General features: G+C 46.0%; 1 protein-coding gene across 1 annotated transcript; it reads left to right on the top strand.

Moving 5' to 3' along the window:
• Positions 1-524: 524 nt before the first annotated feature.
• hs2st1a (heparan sulfate 2-O-sulfotransferase 1a) lies at positions 525-21697 on the top strand. The gene is made up of 7 exons (XM_080011623.1): positions 525-1020; positions 15934-16190; positions 16478-16563; positions 16996-17134; positions 17404-17501; positions 19088-19245; positions 19737-21697. Exons 1-7 carry the CDS (start codon positions 897-899, stop codon positions 19958-19960), a joined length of 1086 nt encoding a protein of 361 aa, XP_079867749.1. The 5' UTR covers positions 525-896; the 3' UTR covers positions 19961-21697.
• The last annotated feature ends 1134 nt before the right edge of the window (positions 21698-22831 follow it).

The following is a 22831-nucleotide window of genomic DNA, read 5'->3' as shown; positions in this document are numbered from 1 at the left end:
ACGCCGCGCAGGACCCGAACCTTATATGGGGGGTGTCCGCTTCGCGCCTGACACTCAGTTCAACATTATACTTTATATTTTATACTGCAATCCCGTATGTATGGGCCAACTTACAAAATCGCATCCACTGTATTATTATTAAGTGTGCTTATACATAGTTATAAACGTATTATTTTAACTATTATATTTATCTTATATCCCGGCTTAATTCAAAAGGGCCCGTCAATGTTCTTCTCCGACGTTCCGCCGGCTGCGATTCCGGTTCGTCGAGAAACAGCGCCCCGTGCTGGTCAGTTTCAGGGCGTTCTGCTAAAAATCCGCCCAATCCCGTTCCGGCAGACAGCAGCCCGCGGACGAATGAAAGGCCTCGTCTTTCCGGTCCGCCGCGCGTACAGCCAATGGCCGCTTGGCTTTCAATAAGCGCCCCTGCGTGCGGCGGAACACAGAACGCACTAACAGACGCACACTGGACGGGACAGCGTTGCCTTGCGTTGCGTTGCGTCGCGTTGCGTCGCGTCGGGGGGGATCCGGACGGCACCGTCTCGTACGAAGAGAAACCTTCCGGGGGCTTCGTTCGGTCCGACGGGAAACTATTTTCTATCTAATATAGGTTGGGAAAAAAACGACAACAAAAAAAATACCTTTTCTTGCCTTCGTAGTAAATGAGCGGTGGAGGATCCCGGCAGCAGGAACACTGAGGGCCATGCACAGCCACACAGCTGCTTTGTGAATCCGCACACAACGCACCGTGTGTGTGTGTGTGTGTGTGTCGGAGTGTATGTAAGTGTGTGTGTGTGTGTGTGTGTGTGTGTGTGTGTGTGTGTGTGTGTGTGTGTGTGTGTGTGTGTGTCAGTCAGTCACCATGGAATGAACTTAACCCCGGACTGGATTGTTTGATGGGGTTGCTCAGAGTCATGATGCCGCCCAAGTTACAGCTTCTGGCGCTGCTGGCGTTCGCGGTGGCCATGTTCTTCCTGGAGAACCAGATCCAGAAGCTGGAGGAGTCCCGCGGAAAGCTCGGTAAGGGGTTCCGCGCCCACACACACACACACACACACACACACACACACACACACACACACACACATACACGCCTTGCTTCTCCATCACAACACGTTGCGCCCCGGTGGAGGTGGGGGAAGGGGGTGGGACACATATCCGTTACACAACGTGCCACGTCTGACTGCGTGGTACCGGTATTTGGAGCGGGACGGTCCCGGGTACACTCCCCTCGTCATAACAACGTTGTGACCGACGATCTCACGCACAGTGCGTAGAGTTGCTATAGAGACCCGATGAGACGCGCACGTGTGGCGACTAAATGCCGGAACCGAGCATGATCTGCAGTACTAGATGTCCCGGGGTGCCCGCTGAATTGTTTCATTTCGAATAAGATGAGGAAATGCCCAAAGCCAATTTGTAATAGACTGTGGAATGAGGATAATTCAAATAACAGCTGACCAGGTGGGGACCGTGGAGTCCGTTTGGAAGGGATCAAATCTAATCAATTATTCCAATAAGCAGTTTATTTATAGAGCACTTAAAAGGCAGGTTTTCCCCAAAGTGCTTTACAGAGGGCAGGAATAAAAGACACTAATTGGAAAAACCAAGCTTACAGCACATGCATTCTTCAGAGGGCACACGTGCATGTATATAACAAACAGAGCCTTCAGATAAGTATTGGGTATGTACTGTTAATTATAACTACCATCAAGTGTGGGTTTATTACACCCATACGCAGAGAAGCCATCATTAAAGCAAATCTATTAGAGATGAGGGGTGCTCTGGCTTGCCAAATTGATGTGATCGTGCAGCAACAATGGGGGAAGCCGAACCCAATTGGATTCCTTGGCCTTACCTGCTTTGGAAATTGAATTGGCTGCCCCATCTCCCTGTTGATGTGTGTTCTTGTAAAAGATAGTAGAGCAAAGCAGATGTACAGCCAGACAATGAGGAAGGGGCAACTGGTCACCTGTTTGATTTATTTGTATTGATGCAGTTAATACAGTTAGATACTGCACAGTTAGTGTTGAAAAAACTTTGAATGTAGGTTAACGGTCAGCCTACTGGGGATGCAAATGGGGGAAACAGGCTTTGACATAGGATATCTAGCTGCCAACTGAATTTGTGTTTTTTTGTTTTTTTTTTTGCGAGTTGCACAATTCAGTAAAATAAAGATTTTTCAACACACAGCTGTAAAAACGTTCAATGCTACCCCCCTCGCGAACCTTAAGACACAAAGTTCTGCTGTGCGCATTAAATTGAAATTCTGCTGACGCAGCAGGCGCAGTGTCATCAGCAATGTCTCATCAGTTGGAGTTGCTTTGGATGTTGCATCAAGACGAAGTCAAAACTTAATTTAGGAGTCACTGTTGCGAAAAGCGGGAAACCCCGGTTCTCGGTTTGCGTCTCCTTTCGTGACACCCGACTCTCGAATCTAGTCCTCGGCTGAGTTCCGACGTACCGGTTTTACAAGAGTCTGGAGGCTGGGTGCATTTATCGGCCTTCTGATAAAAAGGTTTACGCGTGTGCCTGTACAGAGTGAAAATCTATACTGTGCTGGCTTGTGCATGGATACAATGCTGAAACGGATCCTAAGGGACCAGTGCCTCTCCCCTGACTGCCCGCCACCCCGAGAATCTGTTGACTGTGCAAAAGTGCCCTGATGGATGACTGGACCAAGCGGACTTCTGTATACGAGAGCCTTGAATTATCTGCTGCATAGCCAAATAGTTCTGACCCCGGGCTCTCACCGGGCTGATGATGACGGACAGCCACCGGGTTGATCAAATTACCGGGTGCCGCTTTTTCTCCCCAAGTTAGTCCACGCAACAAAAACAACTCTTTGCCAACGAGGAATGATGTAGTGGTTCAGGCATCCTTTTAGGCAGGAGGCGTTTGGCGGCGGGCACCCTAATCGCAAATTTGTATTGTCGCGAGCCTGTTTAATTCTCGTGCGTCGACGGCTAACTTGGTAGCAGCAGCAGCAGAAGTGAGTCACGCTTTTCTTCTCACCGCGCGTAGGACGCGTAGGTCCGACACGGAGGTTGAATCACATTTCTCATTAGGCCGCTCCTGCAGGGCAGACACGCTGTGATTTGCTTCCGAGCTAATCGTTATCCCGGGCTTTTAGAGAGAAGTCCCCCGCATCACAATCGCGCCGTGATGCGTTTGTACATCCCGCCCCGGGTCTAATCGCTTATTCCCGACGATATTCCCCGTCGGCCGTTCCCCCGTTTCGTCTCCGCTGCCGGCTGGGTCAAGGGTGGAGCGCGTAGGCTGAAGAGCGAGGGACGGCGGGTGGATGAAATGGAACTTGGAGGCCATATTAAAGGGGGAGAGAAGTATTAAACGGTTCTTGATTAAAAGCGGCACAAACCGGAAGAAAGGGGAACTATCTCCGTCAGGTTTGGGTCGCACACAGTTTCGGCTCGGGCAGCTGCTCGACTGAAGCCGCTATGATTTGGTTGGTGACTGGGTTTGTTTCGCAACGACATCAACAGTCACATTAATCCAAGATGTGTTGTGCGATGTGATTGGGACTTTCTTGAGAATTTCAGAACCTGTTGAAACGCGTCTTGAAAAGATAACATCTCATCACGCAGAGTTTTTCTTCCAACTGCCATTAAAAAAAACAAATAAAAAAAACAACAAGTTTCCGTCCCCCAAGGAAAATGAGTCGCAGACTCTTGTTTACAGAGAAAATTTTGGATAAAGATGATACGAGCAAGATCCTGGCTACTGTCCATTCTGGGGGTTGCGGGAAAAAACAAACAAAAAAATCTGTTGATTTGGGGTTGGAAAACAATAACATCTGGGATTGGAAGATCTTTCTTTTTTCACGAGAAATGATGACCACAGTTCCACAGCGAGTCATACAGAAATGTGTGTATTAGGAATCCTTGTGATATTTTAGTGTTGGGCTGCCCTCGCTCATCTTGTGTTTGTTACCGTCCGCTTGGATATCTTTCATTTGTTATTCCTCGACGAGTACAAAGACAAGTTTCGCCTGCCAGCAAACACCGCAACAGACTGCATCGCTTTGTAACATGCCTTCAAGGCGACAAGGCAAAGAAACAGCTAAACAAAAGTAGTTGTGAAAAGGAGACAAAATGTGATGAAGTTGAGAATTTATCACAGTAAACTGGCCAGCTGTCTAATCCCGGCCTCATAAACCACCCTTCAAGCCAAAAGCCATTGTTTTCTCGACATGCGAGAGTGAGATAAATCCGGCCCCTGTGTGTATGTATGTGACAAATAATCTCTTGAACTTGAACTTGGATCATGCTGCACTGAGTGTGTGTTTTTATTTTTTATTTATTTATTTTTTGTTTTGTTTTGTTTTGTGGCAGAATTATTATTATTTTTTTTAATATATATTGTAAACTAGACTAACATGGCCCCTGCATTTTTGTTGAATTCCTTATGAAATATATAATAACATATAATATAGTGGTATTCCGCTCGTCAGGGATCTGCAGCACACCAAGAGAAGCGTAAATAGAAATGTCTGCTGTAAAAATGTCACCTCTTGGTCCATGTAACTGGAGCATCGTAGCCCTCCTCTCCTCAGCTCCCTATAGGCCACAGGGCTGTCACACCGCAGGCTATTAAAGTGCTCTTCTGACAGCTATTTGGCTGGCCAGGTGATGCCATGTGTCATCAAAAAAAAAAGTGGTGTATGGAAACATTACTCTAGCATTTAATATGAGACATCCAGGGAGCGAGAGAGGGAGATGGATGGATGGAATGCTAAAAGCGGTGGAAGGCAGGAATCAAGCACTCGTAAATCTGTGTCTGGGGAGGTGACGCAAGACCGTCCTTTCAAGCATCCATTCATGTCATAGTATACTTCTCCCGGTGTTGTGTTTTGAATTTGGCAAATTTCAGTTGTCATGCTGGGCACTTGCAAGCCCACCCTCGCATTCCTCTGCTGAGGGATCTGGACAGGATCTGCTCGTAGATGGACCTTTCACCTCCTGCATGGATTTCTTGACAAAAGCCACTTGAGGGCCGCACCGGCTGCTGCCCGGACCATTGTGGAATCATTCCTGTTCATCATTGATATGTGTTCTTGTTGTGCAAAACGACATTTGATTATGTCGATTTATTTTATTTTTTTATGTTTATGTAATAATTCCCATTTTCTTTTTTTATTGAGATTGTAGAAGTGCTATCAAAAAGCTGGTTGTGTGTCTTGCGCCTCTCTTCCTGTGACCCTTAAAGCAGTCACAGTGACGGCACTCAACCAGTTATAACCCTCTGCTCCTCTTTTGGTAATCCATCAGATTATTTTGCTTAAAAACCCCATGTTTTATACTTTTTTTTTTTTTTTTTTTTTTATTATTATTATTTTTTTAAGCTGGCACTTAATAAGAAACAGCCATTCGCTGTACTAAACTGAACAAGCTTAGCTCGTCTTTATTGTCTCACACACACACCACAACGCATGCATTACGTGCAGCTACGGCCGACACACACACACACATGCAGATGGAGGCTGTGAAATATCTTTTCCGCATTTTTCCCGACAAGGCTTGTCCTTCCTCCGGGGGGCAGGCCAGGAGCGGTGGGTGGGCAGCTGACAGTACAGCGCCCAGGGACCAACTTCAACGTCCATCGCTGGTCAGACAATGTTTGTTGTGCATGTTTTTTAGTGGGGGGTTCTTACCATGTTGTATGGAGGAAACCCCACGTGAGCCCAGGGAGAACATGCAAACCCCACACAGAAAGGCCCCTAATCAGGAGATAGCCTCCGGAGCCCGCTGCCAACAGCGCCCCAGGCGGGAATCGAACCCAGGACCTTGTTGCTATATGCGTTATCTATATGCTTCTCTTTTAATCTCGCAAGAACTGAAAGGCAGCCACGGTGAATTTGGTAAAACTATGTAGCGGCTGTGGTTGGTAAACCGTCGATATGGATGAACACTCACAAAGAGAAAACATTGCATTTTCTAATGGACAATTTTGTGATTACCACTTTAATTTCCCCACCTCAACCTTTTATTTGCCTGCCCCAAATCTCTCTCTCTCTCTCTCTCTCTCTCTCTCTCTCTCTCTCTCTCTCTCTCTCTAAAAGCGAACCTCAGGCATTTTATTCAATTAATTTCTCGCCTTTATCTGGACACTGCACTCCAATTCACTTTGAACTCCCCCTGACTCTCGGCATCTCTGTTTTTAGGTTTCCTGTTGGCTATAAGAGGGGGCATGAGTCATTAGCTGTCAGTTTGCCAGGCTGGCATCGGCTGCTGTAGCTTGCCTTAGCGTCCGCCGTCCGCTGCGTCTCTCCCTCGCTCTGCACCGCTTGTGGAACATGTCAGCTGAGCAGCTAATGGAGGGACGGCTGGCGCAGAAGCGAAAGCAGGTGTCAAGAGCAGGATAGTCGTGCGGAGGCAGGGTGCTAATGGTCGCACAGGGTACTGGGATGTTTGGGGACGGGCCTTGCAACCGGGAGCCCTGACTCGCAGGCTGTCGCGGCGCGGGTGGCATCTTCAGCCACAGCGTAGTGTGCACGGCTACGAGGAGGTGACAGAGCAGCAAACCGGGGCGTTATGGGCTGTTTCACACCCTGGGTGAAAATGGAAGCCGCGCAGCCAGAAGCCTGTCTTTTCCTCCCACGTCAGCCAGAAGCACCCCCTGTTTGTTTTAACACGCCCTGTCACTTGCATCGGGTTCCCTTCGTCTTCCTTCCTACTCCTTCCTCTTCTCGTCCTATATCGTTATTATGTCGCTCTATGAGACTGCATCGTCTGTGATTTGGGTATTGGCATTGCGGTCAAGACCTGCCTACCTGCTTGGTCCCAATATCCACATAATGTTTTTTTTTTTCTCCTCAAATATTTCTTGTGTGTTAATATCTTGCTTATGGGTTTAAAAAAAAAAAAAAAAAGACATCGCCAATTTTGTTAGCCGTCTTTTTTATTTATTTATTTATTTATTTATTTTTTACTGCTTCGTAGGACTAATTGGCACCTTCTGCTGCAATGAAAGGGCAATCTGTCATATCTGTGAATCTGTCATAATAACAACTTGTATTACCTTTATCCCCCTGAATCAATAGCTACAAACGGCTTTCCTAATTTCTGCGGAAATTCCTTTTTACATTCTCACCCTGTTGTCATCTGCCAGCAACATTGGACCCGTGCCTTGGACACAAATATTCTCCTTCATTTGGGAAATGAGAAGGTATTAGAGAAAGAGAGGCAGAGCATAGAGCAGGGTGTGGAATAAGATATTAAAGAGATGATTTAATTTTCATTGCAACAGAAATATTTAAACCCTCCGCTGCCCAGATATCCCGTGTTCCCATAAAAGAAATAAGAGGGGGGTACGAACACTGGTAGCGTTTTTACAGCCAATTTCATCAGAGCGCTTGGGATGAGCAGAAGAAACAGGAGACCTCTCTGAGCCGCCCTCCTCTCTCCACCATCACTTGTGGATTTGGATTTAAGCTGCTTTTATCTTGTTTTGTCATAACACGTCTCGCGCCGGGCAGCAGACTATCGTCTCCTGTGGGAGGGTGTGTGTGTCTGCGGTGTCACAGTGATTTTACACACTCCTCTCCTCTCCTGACACCTCGCCCAGATCCTTCCCCTTCCTTTTGCTTTGGCCATTTCCCCCCGTGTCTGGTCTGCTCCCGGTCTTTTGTCTTCCCTCCGTAAGAATTCTCCTTGGAATGGAAACCCGGTCTCCAGAGTGTTCAAACACCATTTGGAATCCACGGAGAGGAATTTGATTGATTGACGGATGGATAAGCCATTTATTAATTTCCTGTTTGGTGGCCTGCGTGTGCACAGTATGCTGTGTCTGTGTACGCCTCCTCCCCCTCTGGGAAGCCTGCCTGCATGCACCGTGTTGCACAGCACGTTAAAGCAAGCGCCCCCCCCCCAAGAGAGACACATTTGGAGTACAAAGCAATGTCTTGCCGCCATTCAGGCTTTGTCCAAAACCATCTGATTCAGCTTGAGGGAATGCAGACGCGAGCCTGTCCGTCCGTTCCAGCGTACACTGTCTACCTGCTGCAGGGAGCTGTTACACACTACTGCCAGTAACCGCCTGTATTGTACCAGCAACGGCTAGATGGCCGAGGGGGGGTGGATGCTAAATATAACCAGATTAAAAGCGAGGGGCTGGATCCGTACAAAGATGAAAGACAGACAGATAAGTCAGGCTGGATAGATGGGCCGATAACAACTTTAACTAGTTTATCAGACTGTGTAACGCTGCTGTAGCATGAAGCAGTATGAGGCCCGGCTGTGCGCAGAGCCGCTGCGGTACTAACCTGTCCCTCCCACTCATCATTAAACCTATGAATAGCTGTCGTCTGCCGTGCCTAATAGAGTGTGGAGTTTTCCCTGGGCTCCTATATATGCATTATTAATTATCTTGGAGTGAGCGGGAGATAAAGACAGCGAGAGAAACTGAAAATCTGAGTTGTCGCTTGCAACCGGATCTTCATTGTTATGTAAATAGTGTTTCTTGTTATATTAGGATATGGTGGCTGCCAGCAGCGGGCGAAACAGAATTGCACATCAGCTACATGTACAATCCACGGCATATGATAAAGGGTTTCCCATCTCAGTGGACAGAGAAATCTGTACACCCCATATTCCCACCTGTTTTCTATAACAGATTAAACTTGCTTCATTCACTGTACTTTCTCTTCTACCTTCTAAAGCAGTAGTATCCAAACTGATTTTAACCACAGGCCACATGCCTGGCCCTTGAGTCATGTGTCACGATCTTAAACTGTGCAGGCTGCAGAGCACAACTACAATTTACTTGAAAATATATATTTTAAAGCGGACCTATTATGCTCCTTTTCAACAAGTTAATATAGCTCCCCAAAACATGTTTTGGAATTTCTTTTGCTAAAAAAATACCTAAGATTATGCATTCTGACATGCCTCTAAACCATCCTGTTCCAGGACGCCCTGTTTAGTGGGTGGGACCCACTGTGGCATGTAAACGTCGTAAAATTAATTAAATACGTCTACAATAAAACCACACTGTTTTTATTAGTTTTGCATGGAGAAATGCATAGCGGATCGTGCGCCGCAGCCTACAGTCTATCTACCCTTTTATTTTTTAGAAAGAAAGAAACACAGCGTAATTATTTTTTTAAATACTAACATTTCCATCGTCTGTAGTTTCTTCACGAACAGTTGGTATTAATTCCTCTTTGGGGGGCTGGACGGTTGTGCTGGTCTGTAAAACCAACAGAGCAGTTCCCAGCGGCGCTTGTTATTCTCCAGCCGTGGTTGGAGTCAGATGGAGGGCAGCTCTAGTTCTACTGAGGCCCCATGTGATGTCGATAAGGGCTGTAAATCTGGACATCTTGTTTCATCAAGTTTTCTGAACTAGACAGCTCACAAAAAAACCGACTGGGTTGTGTTATTTCACAGTTTGTGTTGGCCCATCAGAGATCCAAATCTATGTGCACAACCACTAAAAAAGTGAGTTTTTCATAATAGGCCCCCCTATTAATTAAATAGAATGAAATACATTTTATGCATTCCTTTTTAATAAGTCGTAATTTCTTCATTTGTTGGCAGGCCGCACCATGGGTGACTACAGGCCCCATGTGACCCTCAACCCTCAGGTTGGCCACCACTGCTCTAAAGATTAAATCCCTCTTGAGATTAAAAAAAAACGGGGGGAAAAAAACACGCTTATTCCCACGGGCGACAAGTAGGAGGCATGATGAGATCTGCTCTCATCGTTTCCCCAACTTTTCAGACCCATCTTGGCTGAAAAAGACAAGCGCATGATGAGATCTGCCATCAGTTGAAATAAGTCCATAAGCTTTTCTGACGGTTTCCTCTGATTAACCCCACCCCCCTGATTTTCATGGTCTCACCTTTCAAGCCGCGTGACGAGTTTCGCTTGGAAAAAGCGATTATTAGCCCAGAAAATTTCAGCTTTCGCCGGCAATGATTCGCGTCTCCGTGTGTCCAAGGTTGTTACCATTAGTGGGGAGGCGCAGCTCGCATTAAGGCGAACATTTATTGATGGACCACATGTGGCAGCATTTTATCTTGTCTGCTTGAGCGTTTTAGCCGAACAGCTTGCGTTTCATCCATAGTTCATGAACTACACGTAGAAGGGGAAAAAAATATCTCTTCCAGGCGTAGGCGCTCTGTTCCTTTACTTAATCTGCGAAAAAGGAGAGGATTTTCGATTTTGCCGTGGCGGTGGAAACCTTCTTCCTCTGCGGTGACAAATACAGGAGAGTGTTGATAATGAAGGTCACAAGACACACACCCTTAACCACTTACCCGCTTGAATTTGTGTGCTCCGTGTTGTCTGCCGCCTCGCTCCGCCTCCGCCCCACTGCGCAGGATCCCAAATCCACTGACGTGCTTGTCCTCAGAGCCCGACAACAACAACAGATATCCGCGCTTTATAAGATGGGTGACCTTTTACTCGGTATGTTTCCGCTGAATTAAACCCATCGGCCCGGCAGGAGGTCTCTGGGGGACGTCCGCAGCCCGCACAGTTCTCTCAACATCGCAGGGTTAAGTGCCGGTTCAGAGCCCGAGCCGTGCGTGCCGCTCCTTTTCTGTTTGCGTTACTTCTGTCCGGTAAAGCAGACGGGCTGTGAAAGATAAGGTGGCTTACCATCGACTTTCTATTTATGCCATTCCACAAATCACTGAGTACTTACAAAGTATTGAAAGCTCTGATTTGTTGGAATCGTCAGAATGAAACTGATGTCATACTGCATTGCACAATATAGCTGAAGACTTCATGCTTCCTGTAAACACTGCCTTGCTCATTAAGCATGCATGCAATTTATTTAAATCCACATCGGATTTGAATAAATGAAGGTAAAAGCCATAATAGGAATCAAATCTAACAAACCAGATATTACGAAAGTCTCTTGATATTCTGCTTTTTTGCGACATGGTAGCATGGTAGATGTCTCCAGTGTAGGGAATGAATTATTGTATATGTCCAAATCCATGCTGATCCCTTCTTAAGGCCGAAGTGGTAATAGAAACCTACCTGTTTGAAATCCGCCAAATTGGGGCTGTTGTTTATTTCTCCTTAAAGGTGCAATTAGTAACATTGAACATTGAGCGACATATGGCGACTGCTCAAGGAGGCCTTGCAACATTGGCAAACATCATGCTCCCGTGGTCTTGCAACGGCGCTCATTTGGTCGCTGAATGTTGGTCCATGCTTACACAGACAGAAATGCGGCCATTTGGGGATATGAGCAATGTCGTTTCGGGGGGGGTGGGGGATGTAGAGGCGATCGACGGGGTCTGGTGGTGAGGGGTGTTTCTGGGACCGGACCAGCCTGCCTGTTTTGGAGAGCTTGAAATCTCAGCGGCCATCGAGGTAACAATGGACCGACTTGGCATTGGTCGACGATATGCGAACCCCGGCCGCCGTATCAGGATCAGTTAAGACAATGAGCGAACAAAGTCTGACTAATTGTCCTTTTTTAAAATATTGATGAGTGCAGCTCTCGCCCACAGCAATTTGGGCTGGTAAAAACAAGGATGGGAGAATAGGTCTGCCATGCCCCTCTCAGCCCTTAATAGTGGTCTTCCTGTCGAATGCTTTTCTCCCATCTTTTATTGTCTGCCCAGTTGGTTGAAAGACCAATTGTTATAAATTATGACAACACTGTCAGGTCAGATTTCGGCGGTCTGTATATTACCAAGACCGGCTCTGTCTGTCTGTTCAATCCTCTCCTCTCTGCCCTCTGTCTTTTCCGACTCTTCCCTCTGTTCATCTGTCCCCGCAGCTGTCCTGGAGTCTTCTGTGGAGGACAGGCCAGTGAATGAGATCTTTCATGGCGCATCAATGTAATAGTTGTGTGTCACAGCTAGAGGAAACCCCCCCCGCCCCCCACGAGACACCCCCCAGCACCACCCTGCCCGCCTAAAACGATCACTTAGAGGGAGCATTTGATCTCACTGGGATTTTGTCATATCTTCCATTATAAATAAGAGTGTCTGTATGTGAGAGCGACAGAAACAGAACCTTAAAACTGAGAAAGGGTTTAAAAAGGATTGTAAAGGAAATTCATATTTGTACCGAACCGTTGCTACATGTTTAAAAACAGTCAGTATTTTCTATTACATTTTCTTCACACAAAGAAGATGAGAAATGGCAGTCCGTAGTCCAAATGCATTAGGCATGTGCTCTGATGTTATGCGGCTGGGCTACATCTGTGTGCGTGAACGTTCGCGGGTGCATACGTGCACACCTCCGTTGTCTGTTGTCATTGAATTTGATTTGAGGCTCTTTTGAAGGTACCAAGCACCTGTGCAGTCTGATAATGAAAGCGCTCCAGTTTATCCAGCTCCTTTTCAATTCTCTGCCCTGCTGCCAGCAACAATGAGAGGCTCCACAATGAGTCCTTACACAGTATGTTTCATATGCCTCATCACTGTTAATACATCAGCAGTGCAGGGGCTCTAGGCTTCTTCTCGTTTTTATTATTTTGTCTGGCTGGCCCAGATCCCCCTATCAGCCAGACAGTCGGTCACGCATTTCTGTTTCCTGTGATAATCCACACTATGGTAAACAACATCACAAAAATTGAATTAGTATAATTAGAAAATGTCGAAAGACCCAGTTGTGTTCATCTGAATCTTTTTTTTTTTTTTTTTTGCAAATGCTGCAGTGGTGACATAACTGTCCCCCTGGAAACAGAAATGCCACCCCTCCGAGCCACAGCAAGAACTACATTTTTATGTAGGGTGGCATCAACCTAGATTCCCTCCATGTCATCCTTCATTGATTTTGCAATCCAGCATCATCCAAGCAGAACCATACAAGCGGTATAGCCGGCCGCCGCCGATAGCCAATCTCTATTACCCCCCCAGGCCCCGCCCAGCCTAAGGATTTGGTTGGAGGGGCTAACCCTCCCAGAGAAAGCCGAGAGAGCAGGAGAGGACTGCCTGCTGAATTGGCGCGCAGATGGATTTATGAGCTGCTTGGAGGAAGGATCATCCGGCCCTCCCTAACTTTTATTATCCCATCAGATCTGACGACAGAGCCTTAATACACGGCGCCCTGTCACATTTGGCAGATCTGCGGGCGAATATGAATGCCGATTCGGAATAGTTGCACCTAATCAGCCGCGAAATTGCTTCAGTAAATATGTCCCGGGAACCTCAAGTCACCACGGTTCTGTCTGCTTCCTCGCTTTTCGGAGAATCTCACGGTAATAGGCTTGTAGATGTCACGATGTTCAAGACCTATGTTGCCTTCACGGTCCATAATTAGCTTTTAACGCATGGAGAGGGGCTGCGGGGCGCGGGGTGGTTTGGGGCCTGTGGGAGGACGGCGACGGAAGTGTGGAATGAAAGGGAGGCCCGCTGTGTGGCCATAGTAATTCGGGCTTTTCTTCTCTAATTAAATGACCTCAGAGGGGAGCGCTGAGATTAAGTGTGTGTGGCGCCCTCTGATACAGCGATTCTGTGCCAAGCCGGTTCAACCGCACGTTGAATAGGGCGTCTGCTACAAAAGCCTGAGAGGACTCGGCTCTCTTTCCTCGCCTCCCTGCTAGTTGTTGGAAATTTGGCACTGTACAGCCTGTCTCTAACAAGTGGTTTCTGGGCCCCTTTGCAAGGGTTTTGCCATTGTGCTTGCAGGGGACTGAAGTATTTTCAGATTCTGTCCCACCACCGCACGGGGAAAGGGGGAGGGCGATAACCCCGCTTTGCCGAACAGAACCTGGAAAAGAAAACGCTCACACCAGACCAGCACAGGAAATTAAAAGGTTTACACAATGACATGCAAATGCTTTTCCTTGCGCAAGTATGTCGTTCACTCAACTGCTGGAGGGTTGGGCGAGGGGGAGGAGGCTTATTTCAGAAGATATTTTCCCCGTTCAGTGTACCAAGAGTGCCTAGTCAGCGCTAAATGAAGGAGTGGAGCCTGACAGGATATGTGTAGCCTATGTGTATTTAACTACAAGGTCTTCTTCTCATTGACTTATAGTGGGTATGATCGGGACACGGCAAGCCAGCACCGCCACCGCGCCATCTTCGTCTCCACACAATTAAGCCGGGAACAGTTGCCGTCACGCAGAGGCAATGTGGCTTTGTCAGTAACTAGATCCCCCTTTGATCAGTGGAACATTAACAGCTGCTGGGGAGGGTGACGCACAGGGGGCAGTGCGAGGTTGGCCTTGTGTTTGTGTTTGTGTTTGTGTGTGTGTGTGTGTGTGTGTGTGTGTGTGTGTGTGGGTGGGTGTGTGTGTATGTGTGCACGGGGCGGAAAAATGCCGCTGGACGGAAGCTCGGGAAGGTGTGTTCACGTGCGGGCGTCCAAGGATGTACGTGCACGCAGGGATGGTGGGGGAGGGCCGTAGGTTTCCAGATGACATCTTAATTGTCCGTCAGCACCCGGCTGCCAGCCTGTCATTCAGCCAGTGAGCCGGCTGCGACGGCCGAGCCAGACCAAGCCGGGCTTACCGGGACCAGCTGGCTCCACTCCGAGCTCCCACGGGTATTAGGTGCTCCAGTGCTGCCCACCCCTCAGTCCGCCCTGCAGAGAGATCTGAGGTGTTGTCAACACCAGTCAATCAGAACTGCATTCAGACTAACAAAGGAAAAAACTAACTGGGACTCCTTTGTTGTCTGTTTATTTGTTGGTACTGAGCTTTTGCTTGTTCCATGTTGTTTTCGCATTAAAGCCCCCCCTCCCACTCACACTCATGCTGTTTTTATCACCGTTTGCAAATGTTCCCCTAAATATCAGCTGAGCCCTCTCTCGGCTCCTAACTCCTGACCTCTGACCCCCGGCCCCTCAACTTCCACACTTTCACCCTAATCAGGCGTCACAAGAACTGCCTGGGAATTAAGTTAGCTCTGTGGCAATTGCGGATCACACCAAGGCCAATAGCATTTGTTTTTAACGTGCATTTGCAATGACTACAGTTCAAGGAAAGGACAGGCTCATTTAAAAGGAATATCTTATTAGGGACAAATGTGCTGCACAGAAGAAGGGATGCTGTGGTTTTGGATTATTCTATGATTGATGTTGCTTTTGTTCAAAATATTTAGAAGACACAACAATCCTTTTCTTACAATGTGTGCTCAGTCTCATCAGCGTTGCTATGAACAAAATACCTTCACCGCTTGTCTGGGTTACAGTGCACAGCAAATTGCATATTGTATCGGGCATAAGAACTGGATTCAGGTTGCCTGAATTCTTCATTTTTCGACAGAGATGTAGAGCATACAAAATTTAACTTAAGTAATGCTAGGGAAATGTCATTATGAGTCACGCCAGCCTAAACATCAAGATGGTGTTACATTTGAGAGGAGGGGTGGAAATGCGCTCGCAGGAGGAGTCAGGGACCCGCGAAAAATATGCGGTGACACCCAAGGTGAGGTTGAACTGCAGTGTATTTTCTTATTAAGTGCATAGACTATACAGTAGCTCGCTTCCTAGCTGCTATGTAATGTCTATCCCCAAAAAGGTGAATTACTGTATTTAAGGTCTCCCACTCCACACAGGCTTATAATACGGTACTTCAGGGTGCCCCAAAATGATGGTGACCGAAATCCTTTTACAAAATGATTGCATTCATATGTTTCCGTCTAAATGTCGAGGGAATTCGAAACCAATGTTAGATATAATGCAATCAATAGAATGTCAGTTAGAAGTTTGTATCAGATGGGTTGAAGCAAATAAACTTGCATTTTAATGGATAGTTCTTCTGCGAGAGATTGACATTTATTATTCAGCTATAAACTTATGATATGATAGTGGCATAAAGGTCAATGCAATTTGTTAATTACAATTGTTTGTATGACAAGTACTCAACTTGATCATCGATCATGACTGCCCTGTGGGTGGATAAATGAGTCTTTTTATGTTCCAAACTCACTTTCAAATGCATTCTTCGTCTCTCTCTCTCTCTCCCCCCCCTCCTCCCTCTCTCCCTCCCTCCCTGTGCAGAGCGGGCCATCGCCAGACACGAGGTGCGGGAGATCGAGCAGCGGCACACGCAGGACGGCCTGCGGGAGCGCGACGCCGCCGCCCCGGCGCCGGCACTCTCTGACGCCGAGGACGTGGTGATCATCTACAACCGCGTGCCCAAGACAGCCAGCACCTCCTTCACCAACATTGCCTACGACCTGTGCGGGAAGAACCGCTACCACGTCCTGCACATCAACACTACCAAGAACAACCCCGTCATGTCCATCCAGGACCAGGTCAGAGCCGCCGGCGCCATCTTTGTGTATCAGACTGCCATCATAGCTGCAGCCATTACATTTAATTTTCATTTTTGTATTTTATTTATTTTATTTTATTTTATTTTATTTTTTAAGCCCAACTATTTCTATTGCTATATTTGTCATTTACCTCATATTTAGTAATGGATTATTCACAATACACAAAAAAGTTATATGAACAATCTTTTTTTTTTGAAGAAGAAGAAGGTTGGATAGAAGAGAAGTAGACGGCCGGAGGTGTTAATTCTCAAATCTTTCTCCATCAGGTGCGGTTCGTGAAGAATGTGACGGAGTGGCGGGAAATGAAACCAGCCTTCTACCACGGGCACGTCTCGTTCCTCGACTTCACAAAGTAAAGCAACAAACACTCTTTGGCTATTTTAATCACAGAGCCGCCGGCGAGCTCCAGTCACCAGCTGTCGTTTTTTGTTGCCGTCTTCACCTCTTTGGTCATTTAGAAAGGTTAAGTGCCGTTTCGGAAGCAGACTTTTTTTTTTTAAATTGTATTTTTAATTGTTTTAACCCTTTGGCCCTAGCGTAGCTGTTTTGGGATCTATTATCGCTGAATAGATATTGGATGAGGCCAATTGAATACGCTGTTATGTGGAATTGATTGGAAGCTTTTTCAATGCAAGATGCAAATGTCTGCCTCCTCAAACTCAGTATGTATGGTGTAATGAGCATGTATTAAAAGTCATCTTAGTCACCAAATAATTACCGTTTGATGCAGGTTTTTGTCTGTTCCCTGCTCCACATTTTATTTTTTTTTTCCTGTCCTTCCCAGGTTTGGAGTGAAGAAGAAGCCAATCTACATCAACGTGATCCGTGACCCCATCGAGAGGCTGGTGTCCTACTATTACTTCCTGCGTTTCGGGGACGATTACCGGCCCGGCCTGAGACGCAGGAAACAAGGGGACAAGAAGGTAAAATGGATAATAAAATTAAAAAAAAAAAAAAATCGAAATTAAATCTGATCCTCTCCGGTATTTATGGCTGCGCTTCTCCCGTCGTCAACAAATGAATCTGATAAACCGCCTCAGTGCTTTTCACAAGGCGCTCCAAATGTAGACGCTGGTATAAAGTGGTTTAACCTTTCTTGATATGAGCCTAGAGCTGGAGAAAGCTGCAACTCCTGTACTGTGTGTGTGTGTGTGTGTGTGTGTGTGTGTGTGTGTGTGTGTGTGTGTTTCAGACATTTGATGAGTGTGTGTCGGTGGGTGGATCAGACTGCGCTCCAGAGAAGCTCTGGCTCCAGATTCCCTTTTTCTGTGGTCACTACTCTGAATGCTGGTACGTATTTATATCCCCTCGGGGCGCTTTAGCAACCGTTGAACATGTTTGCAGAACCAGAAATACTATTTGGATTTGGAACAATCTTACAATATGTCTTCCTCCTAGTGTTTGGAAACCTGAATTGAGCACCCAGGTTTGGGTCTAAATATTTATGTCAAATTGGATTTTTTTGTCCATTTACTTGTCAGCAGATATTTCACAGTACCCCTGACGATTTGCTCATATTTTAGAATTGTTTTATATTGCCTCTTTGGGTTTTGGAAAAATTTGAACGGAACCACCGTGACACTGTTTGACACCGGCCAGACGTTGGCATTAAAACCAACAAACTCTCTCCCGTCGGGGTCCTCCGGTCGACTTTCATTCTCATCTTCGCGAGGTCTCTGATTCTCTCTCTCTCTCTCTCTCTCTCTCTCTCTCTCTCTCTCTCTCTCTCTCCTCTCTCTCTCTCTCTCTCTCTCTCTCTCTCTCTCTCTCTCTCTCTCTCTCTCTCTCTCTCTCTCTCTCTCTCTCTCTCTCTCTCTCTCTCTCTCTCTCTCTCTCTCTCTCTCTCTCTCTCTCTCTCTCTCTCTCTCTCTCTCTCTCTCCAGCCCACTTGTTCCTCATTTTTTTCACTCTCTATGTGTTTTTCCGCCATCTTCCAGCCCACTTCCTTCTCCACAAGGGAAACGACTGTTTCGGACAGATGTTCCAAATAACAATTTGGTTTGAAAGTTTTGGGTAATCCACAGTGTGTACCCCCCTCAGGTATGCTGTGGTACAGATGCTTTCGCTTATGACACGACGCCGAGCCCGCTCGTGCTATCTCCCTAATGAGTTTGGCATGCCTGGCATTCTTTTAAGTTGCCATATCACCGTGGTAACTGAATAATCACCCATGAAGGCGAGGAGTCGGAGCCGTGAGCGACCCTCTCGTCGCGTCACTGTGCGTTGATTAAAGAGCTCCGCCACAACTGGCTCTGCAAACTCCGCTCCAACGACGTCTTTCTCCGTCGACCGCCGCTCCTCTCGTCGCGTCTTTCGCTTCCGCTGCTTTTCGTCTCTCGGCTGTGACACACCTCCTGCCGCCCACCCTCGTGCGCCCCGCTCGTGCTTTGCCTTTCCTCCTCCATCCCTTTGCTCGGCGCCGTCTGCTCTCTCTACTTTGTCCCCCTCCCCCTTTGATCGCGGCCTTCCTGTCCTCCTTCACGCAATCCGGTGTCCTGCTGTTCTGTCTTTTTCTCATCACGTCTCTCTCTCTCTCTCTCTCTCTCTCTCTCTTCTCACTTTTGTCAAAAACAATTATGGCAATATAATTAACCTGCGTGGATGTATTTACCTCACGCTATCTGTATAAGCCGGGCCAGTCCTCCGGCAGGTTCCCCCTCCCAGGACAATTTGGGGCTGGGTATCTTATTCCAGGATCGAATCCAGACCTTGTTTCGGCGATGACATTGTAGACCTCCCCGACATAACTAACCAGAGACGTACATGGAAGATGGAAAGAGAAACACGATGAATGTGATTTTAAAAACATAAAATTAAATTTTTAAAATTAAAAAAAAATCCCCTCCATATAACAAAAGGTATGCATTTCGTTGTAGGAATGTGGGGAGCGCCTGGGCCTTGGAGCAGGCAAAGTACAACCTGGTGAATGAGTACATGCTGGTCGGCGTCACCGAGGAGCTGGAGGACTTTGTCATGATGCTGGAGGCCGCGCTGCCGCGCTTCTTCAAGGGAGCCACCGAGCTCTACAAGACGGGTGCTCCTCTCTCTCTCTCTCTCTCTCTCTCGCACGCCGCTCATTGTCATTACCCCCACATTAAGGCTGTCGCTTTACATTTGAAATTGGAGCTATCGTTCTTGCAGAGTCCGTATTGGTTGGAATTCCTTCAAACTTCATTTGTGGGGAAACTGACAGCTCTACCCCACATGCGTCAGCCTCTGTTATGAGATCGTTTTTGGAAATAACGTGTCTGTCATTTATCTTTAAAGCGGTGAAATGTGCATGGAGGAGCTGTGTTTGAAGCCTTTCAGTCTTCTGTTGTCCTTCAGACTCCCTCAGAAAACTATGTTTACTATTTCAAATCCCATTTCATCATACTTAAACCCTCCAGGTGCATGAAACCGGTTCTTTTCCCAATGACTTTTTTCCCTCCACTTTTTGCCAAGGGCAAATGCTTCAAAATGTGCATAATCTTATTTCAGTGGTATTATTTCCTCCTCTCAAACGTCTTTCTCCTTCAATCACAGGGAAGAAATCTCACCTGAGGAAGACGAGCGAGAAGAAGCCACCCACCAAGGAGTCCATCGCCAAGCTGCAGCAGTCAGCCATCTGGAAGATGGAGAACGAGTTCTATGAGTTTGCCCTCGAGCAGTTCCAGTTTGTCCGAGCCCATGCCGTAAGGGAAAAGGACGGGGAGCTCTACCTGCTGGCGCAGAACTTCTTCTACGAGAAGATCTACCCCAAGAACTAACATTGTGACGCTCAGACCCCGAAGAAACACTTTGCGACGTTTTCAACAGAGGCTTTGTCCGGGCGCGGTCGCTCACACACTGAAGGACAAAGAGAGATGAGCCCGACGGGGGATTTGGGCTTTTACATCTGTAATGCTGGTTAGTGGGAAACCAATCATTTAGAACATAAAGGCAGCGATACAAAAAAAAAAATGTAGGTCAGAGGGACTTGAGAAGTTATTGTCAACTTCCTGTATCCGGAACGACCTGTGCCAACTGGTCCTCTGATGGTTTTTGTAGGTTGTGTTCCCATCAGCTCTCGGGCTCCCCGTCCGTGTGAGGGGTCAAGTAGTGTAGAGACCTCTGCGGGCACATGGCCCGGAGACGCCCCGCCTGGCAACTGCTGAGGCCATAACTATGTTCACTGGACCACTGTTCTCCACCCAGAGTAAAACATTTTCATTAGCTGTCTTCTGTTTGGTTATGTTTTTGTTGTATCATTGTCTTTTACACATAAAGCCGGGGAGATTTTCTTGGTGTAATGACATCATCATCCCTCATGACTACTACTAACTTATCGAGTGTGTGTAAAACATGACTACTGTGTGATTGTATTGGATTTGAACAAAAGCTGATGGGGTTTTATTTTTTTGTTTTACTTCCAAATCCTGTGATCATAGACTATTTACTGGTGTATGTGTTTTTTGTTTTTTTTTGTTTTGTTTTTTATATATATATGGTTCTCAATGTATTATTTGTTTTATGAATCTTGTCGATGTGCATTCTTGCTGGGGAGGAGGTGGGAGTTCCTTCATAGTGCTGAAGTGTTATCAGATGATTTAATGCAACCATAGAAGAACACGATAGCCACGACGCTGCTACTGCTGTTGTAAATATTTACCAGTTTTAAGACATTTAATTTCAAGCGAGCCGATTTCCGTGATTAACTTATTTACACAACGCTTACAGCTAAACTAAAATGACCCGCCCGTGCTCTTAATGGTTTGTGTATCTTACTTAAAATCCTCTCACTTTTCAAAAAACTGCTTTATTGTTTTCCTGGCTTTTTTTAAATGTTTGTCTTTTGTTCAGCAGTACTTAAATATGCTTGCCCACTAACATGTCTGCCACTAACGTTTTGCTGTTTTTATGCTTTTGTATACATCAAAATACAACGTAATAAATAATGACACTTTTTGATAAAATGACAATATATACTTTTCTGCTCCTTGGCTTTTCTAAAGCTAGTTTCATTTGGTTCTCTGATCAGTTGATGGATAGGTACAATTCTAATTTGGGCCCTTGTGAAATTACCAATTCATACAATCTCAATTAAAAATGCCCTAGATGTGGATGTGAGTGGCCCCCTTAACTAATGAAGTTCTGTGCAATCCAAGGAGGAGCTCCGGTTTGAAAACACTGCTTGACAATGAGTAGTTACAGACTATCTTCTTACGAACCGATGTTCCACTTGCATGCAAGTTGTGAGGATTCAGTTTAGATTTGATTGGGCAGTTCACTCAATGGAAAGCTCCCACTGAATGGGAGCAATCAAAATAAATAAAGAGATAAATACATTAATTAAGGTGATTCATAGTTAGGCTGAAATTTCCATGTGCCTTTTCTTCTCACAATTCTTAATTTGTAATTTCTGTTGCAGATTTGTCAGCTGGAATGTCAACATTTCTGTCGAAAGCTTCTTTCTGTCACATTATTTTGATTGGGGGGAAGAAAAAAAAATACAGTAATTCATTATACAATAATGACTACATATTTACGTGTGTGGTTTTTCCAACCCAACTGTTTCTGTATCTTTTTTTTTATTAATAGCCAACCAGAAAGTAGTGAAGAGAAATGTACTTGGTTGTGTGCGAATTGGAGGTGGATTATTTCAGGCCTGGCTTCCTGCAGAGGGAGATAATGAGCTAAAGTCCTTGTCTTCCCCTGCAAAGGTCTTCACAGGATACAAGCATGGACTATTGTTGTCCTGTTTTTCTGAAGTCTAAGAAATGTTATTCTAGGTTGTTTTTGTCACTCTATTCTAAAATATCTACCAAGTTACGTTTTGTTTTTTTTAATCAGTAAGTGCTTGTATATATATATATATATTTTTTGTTAGTATTATAATACCCTTAAGCTCGTCATGTTCGACAGAGAATTAAATTGACAATTATACTTTTATATAAACTAGGTTTCATTACTTTAACACTGGCAGCAAAGCTGTTGTGGTCAACCACAGCAGATAAATGGGAAACACTTGTTTCAGAACAGTGTTTCAGTTTTTTATCATAAATGGGCATCCAAGCCATGGGTGGTGAGAGTTTACTCCAAGCTGCTGCAGCCCAGCCGCTCTCAGACAAGGCTCAGAAGACATCTTATTTATTCCAGCAGCGATCTGGTTTTGCCCCTCGAGTACTCATAATGCAGGGAGTATTTCAACAACCCCTTAAACCTGAGTTTTGGTCCACTTTGCTTAAGAGCAGTATGTTTTTATATATGGATAAGGTCATCATGCAGCGTCCAGTTTCCTGGATCAGTCATATTCAGAGTTTTGGTGGTGATTGTGAGAATTTAGTTATATTTTGAGCAGCAACAGTCATGTGTGCGCCACTGAAATCTGACCAGTCTCATGTTTTGTTTTCTTTTTTTTTTTTTCCTCCTGCTGGCTCTGATCTCCAAGGGTGGGTGCATGCACACGACAAGATTTATTTGACAGCTGACAGTGTCTGCGCTTTGAGGACGGGAGCTTTATTGGCCTCATCAAATTTCCAGCAGCCAACAGAGAGGTGGCGAAATAAATTGCCATTTCTTAATAAATAATCACTATGACGGGATTTCGCCTTCCTCCCACACCAAAGTTAACAGCCGTAAAAAAAATGAGAAGAGGTCGT

Source organism: Zeus faber (genome assembly GCF_960531495.2).
Source record: "Zeus faber genome assembly, chromosome: 12".
NCBI lineage: Eukaryota > Metazoa > Chordata > Actinopteri > Zeiformes > Zeidae > Zeus > Zeus faber.
This window is presented reverse-complemented; position numbering and strand designations above follow the sequence as displayed.

Bases quoted from the DNA above. Each gene is read 5' to 3' on its own strand.
- hs2st1a (XM_080011623.1), top strand. From the start codon at position 897: ATGGGGTTGCTCAGAGTCATGATGCCGCCCAAGTTACAGCTTCTGGCG. The intron at 16,564-16,995 runs GTAAAGCAACAA...TGTCCTTCCCAG, and splicing joins TCGTTCCTCGACTTCACAAA to GTTTGGAGTGAAGAAGAAGC. The intron at 17,135-17,403 runs GTAAAATGGATA...TGTGTGTTTCAG, and splicing joins GGAAACAAGGGGACAAGAAG to ACATTTGATGAGTGTGTGTC.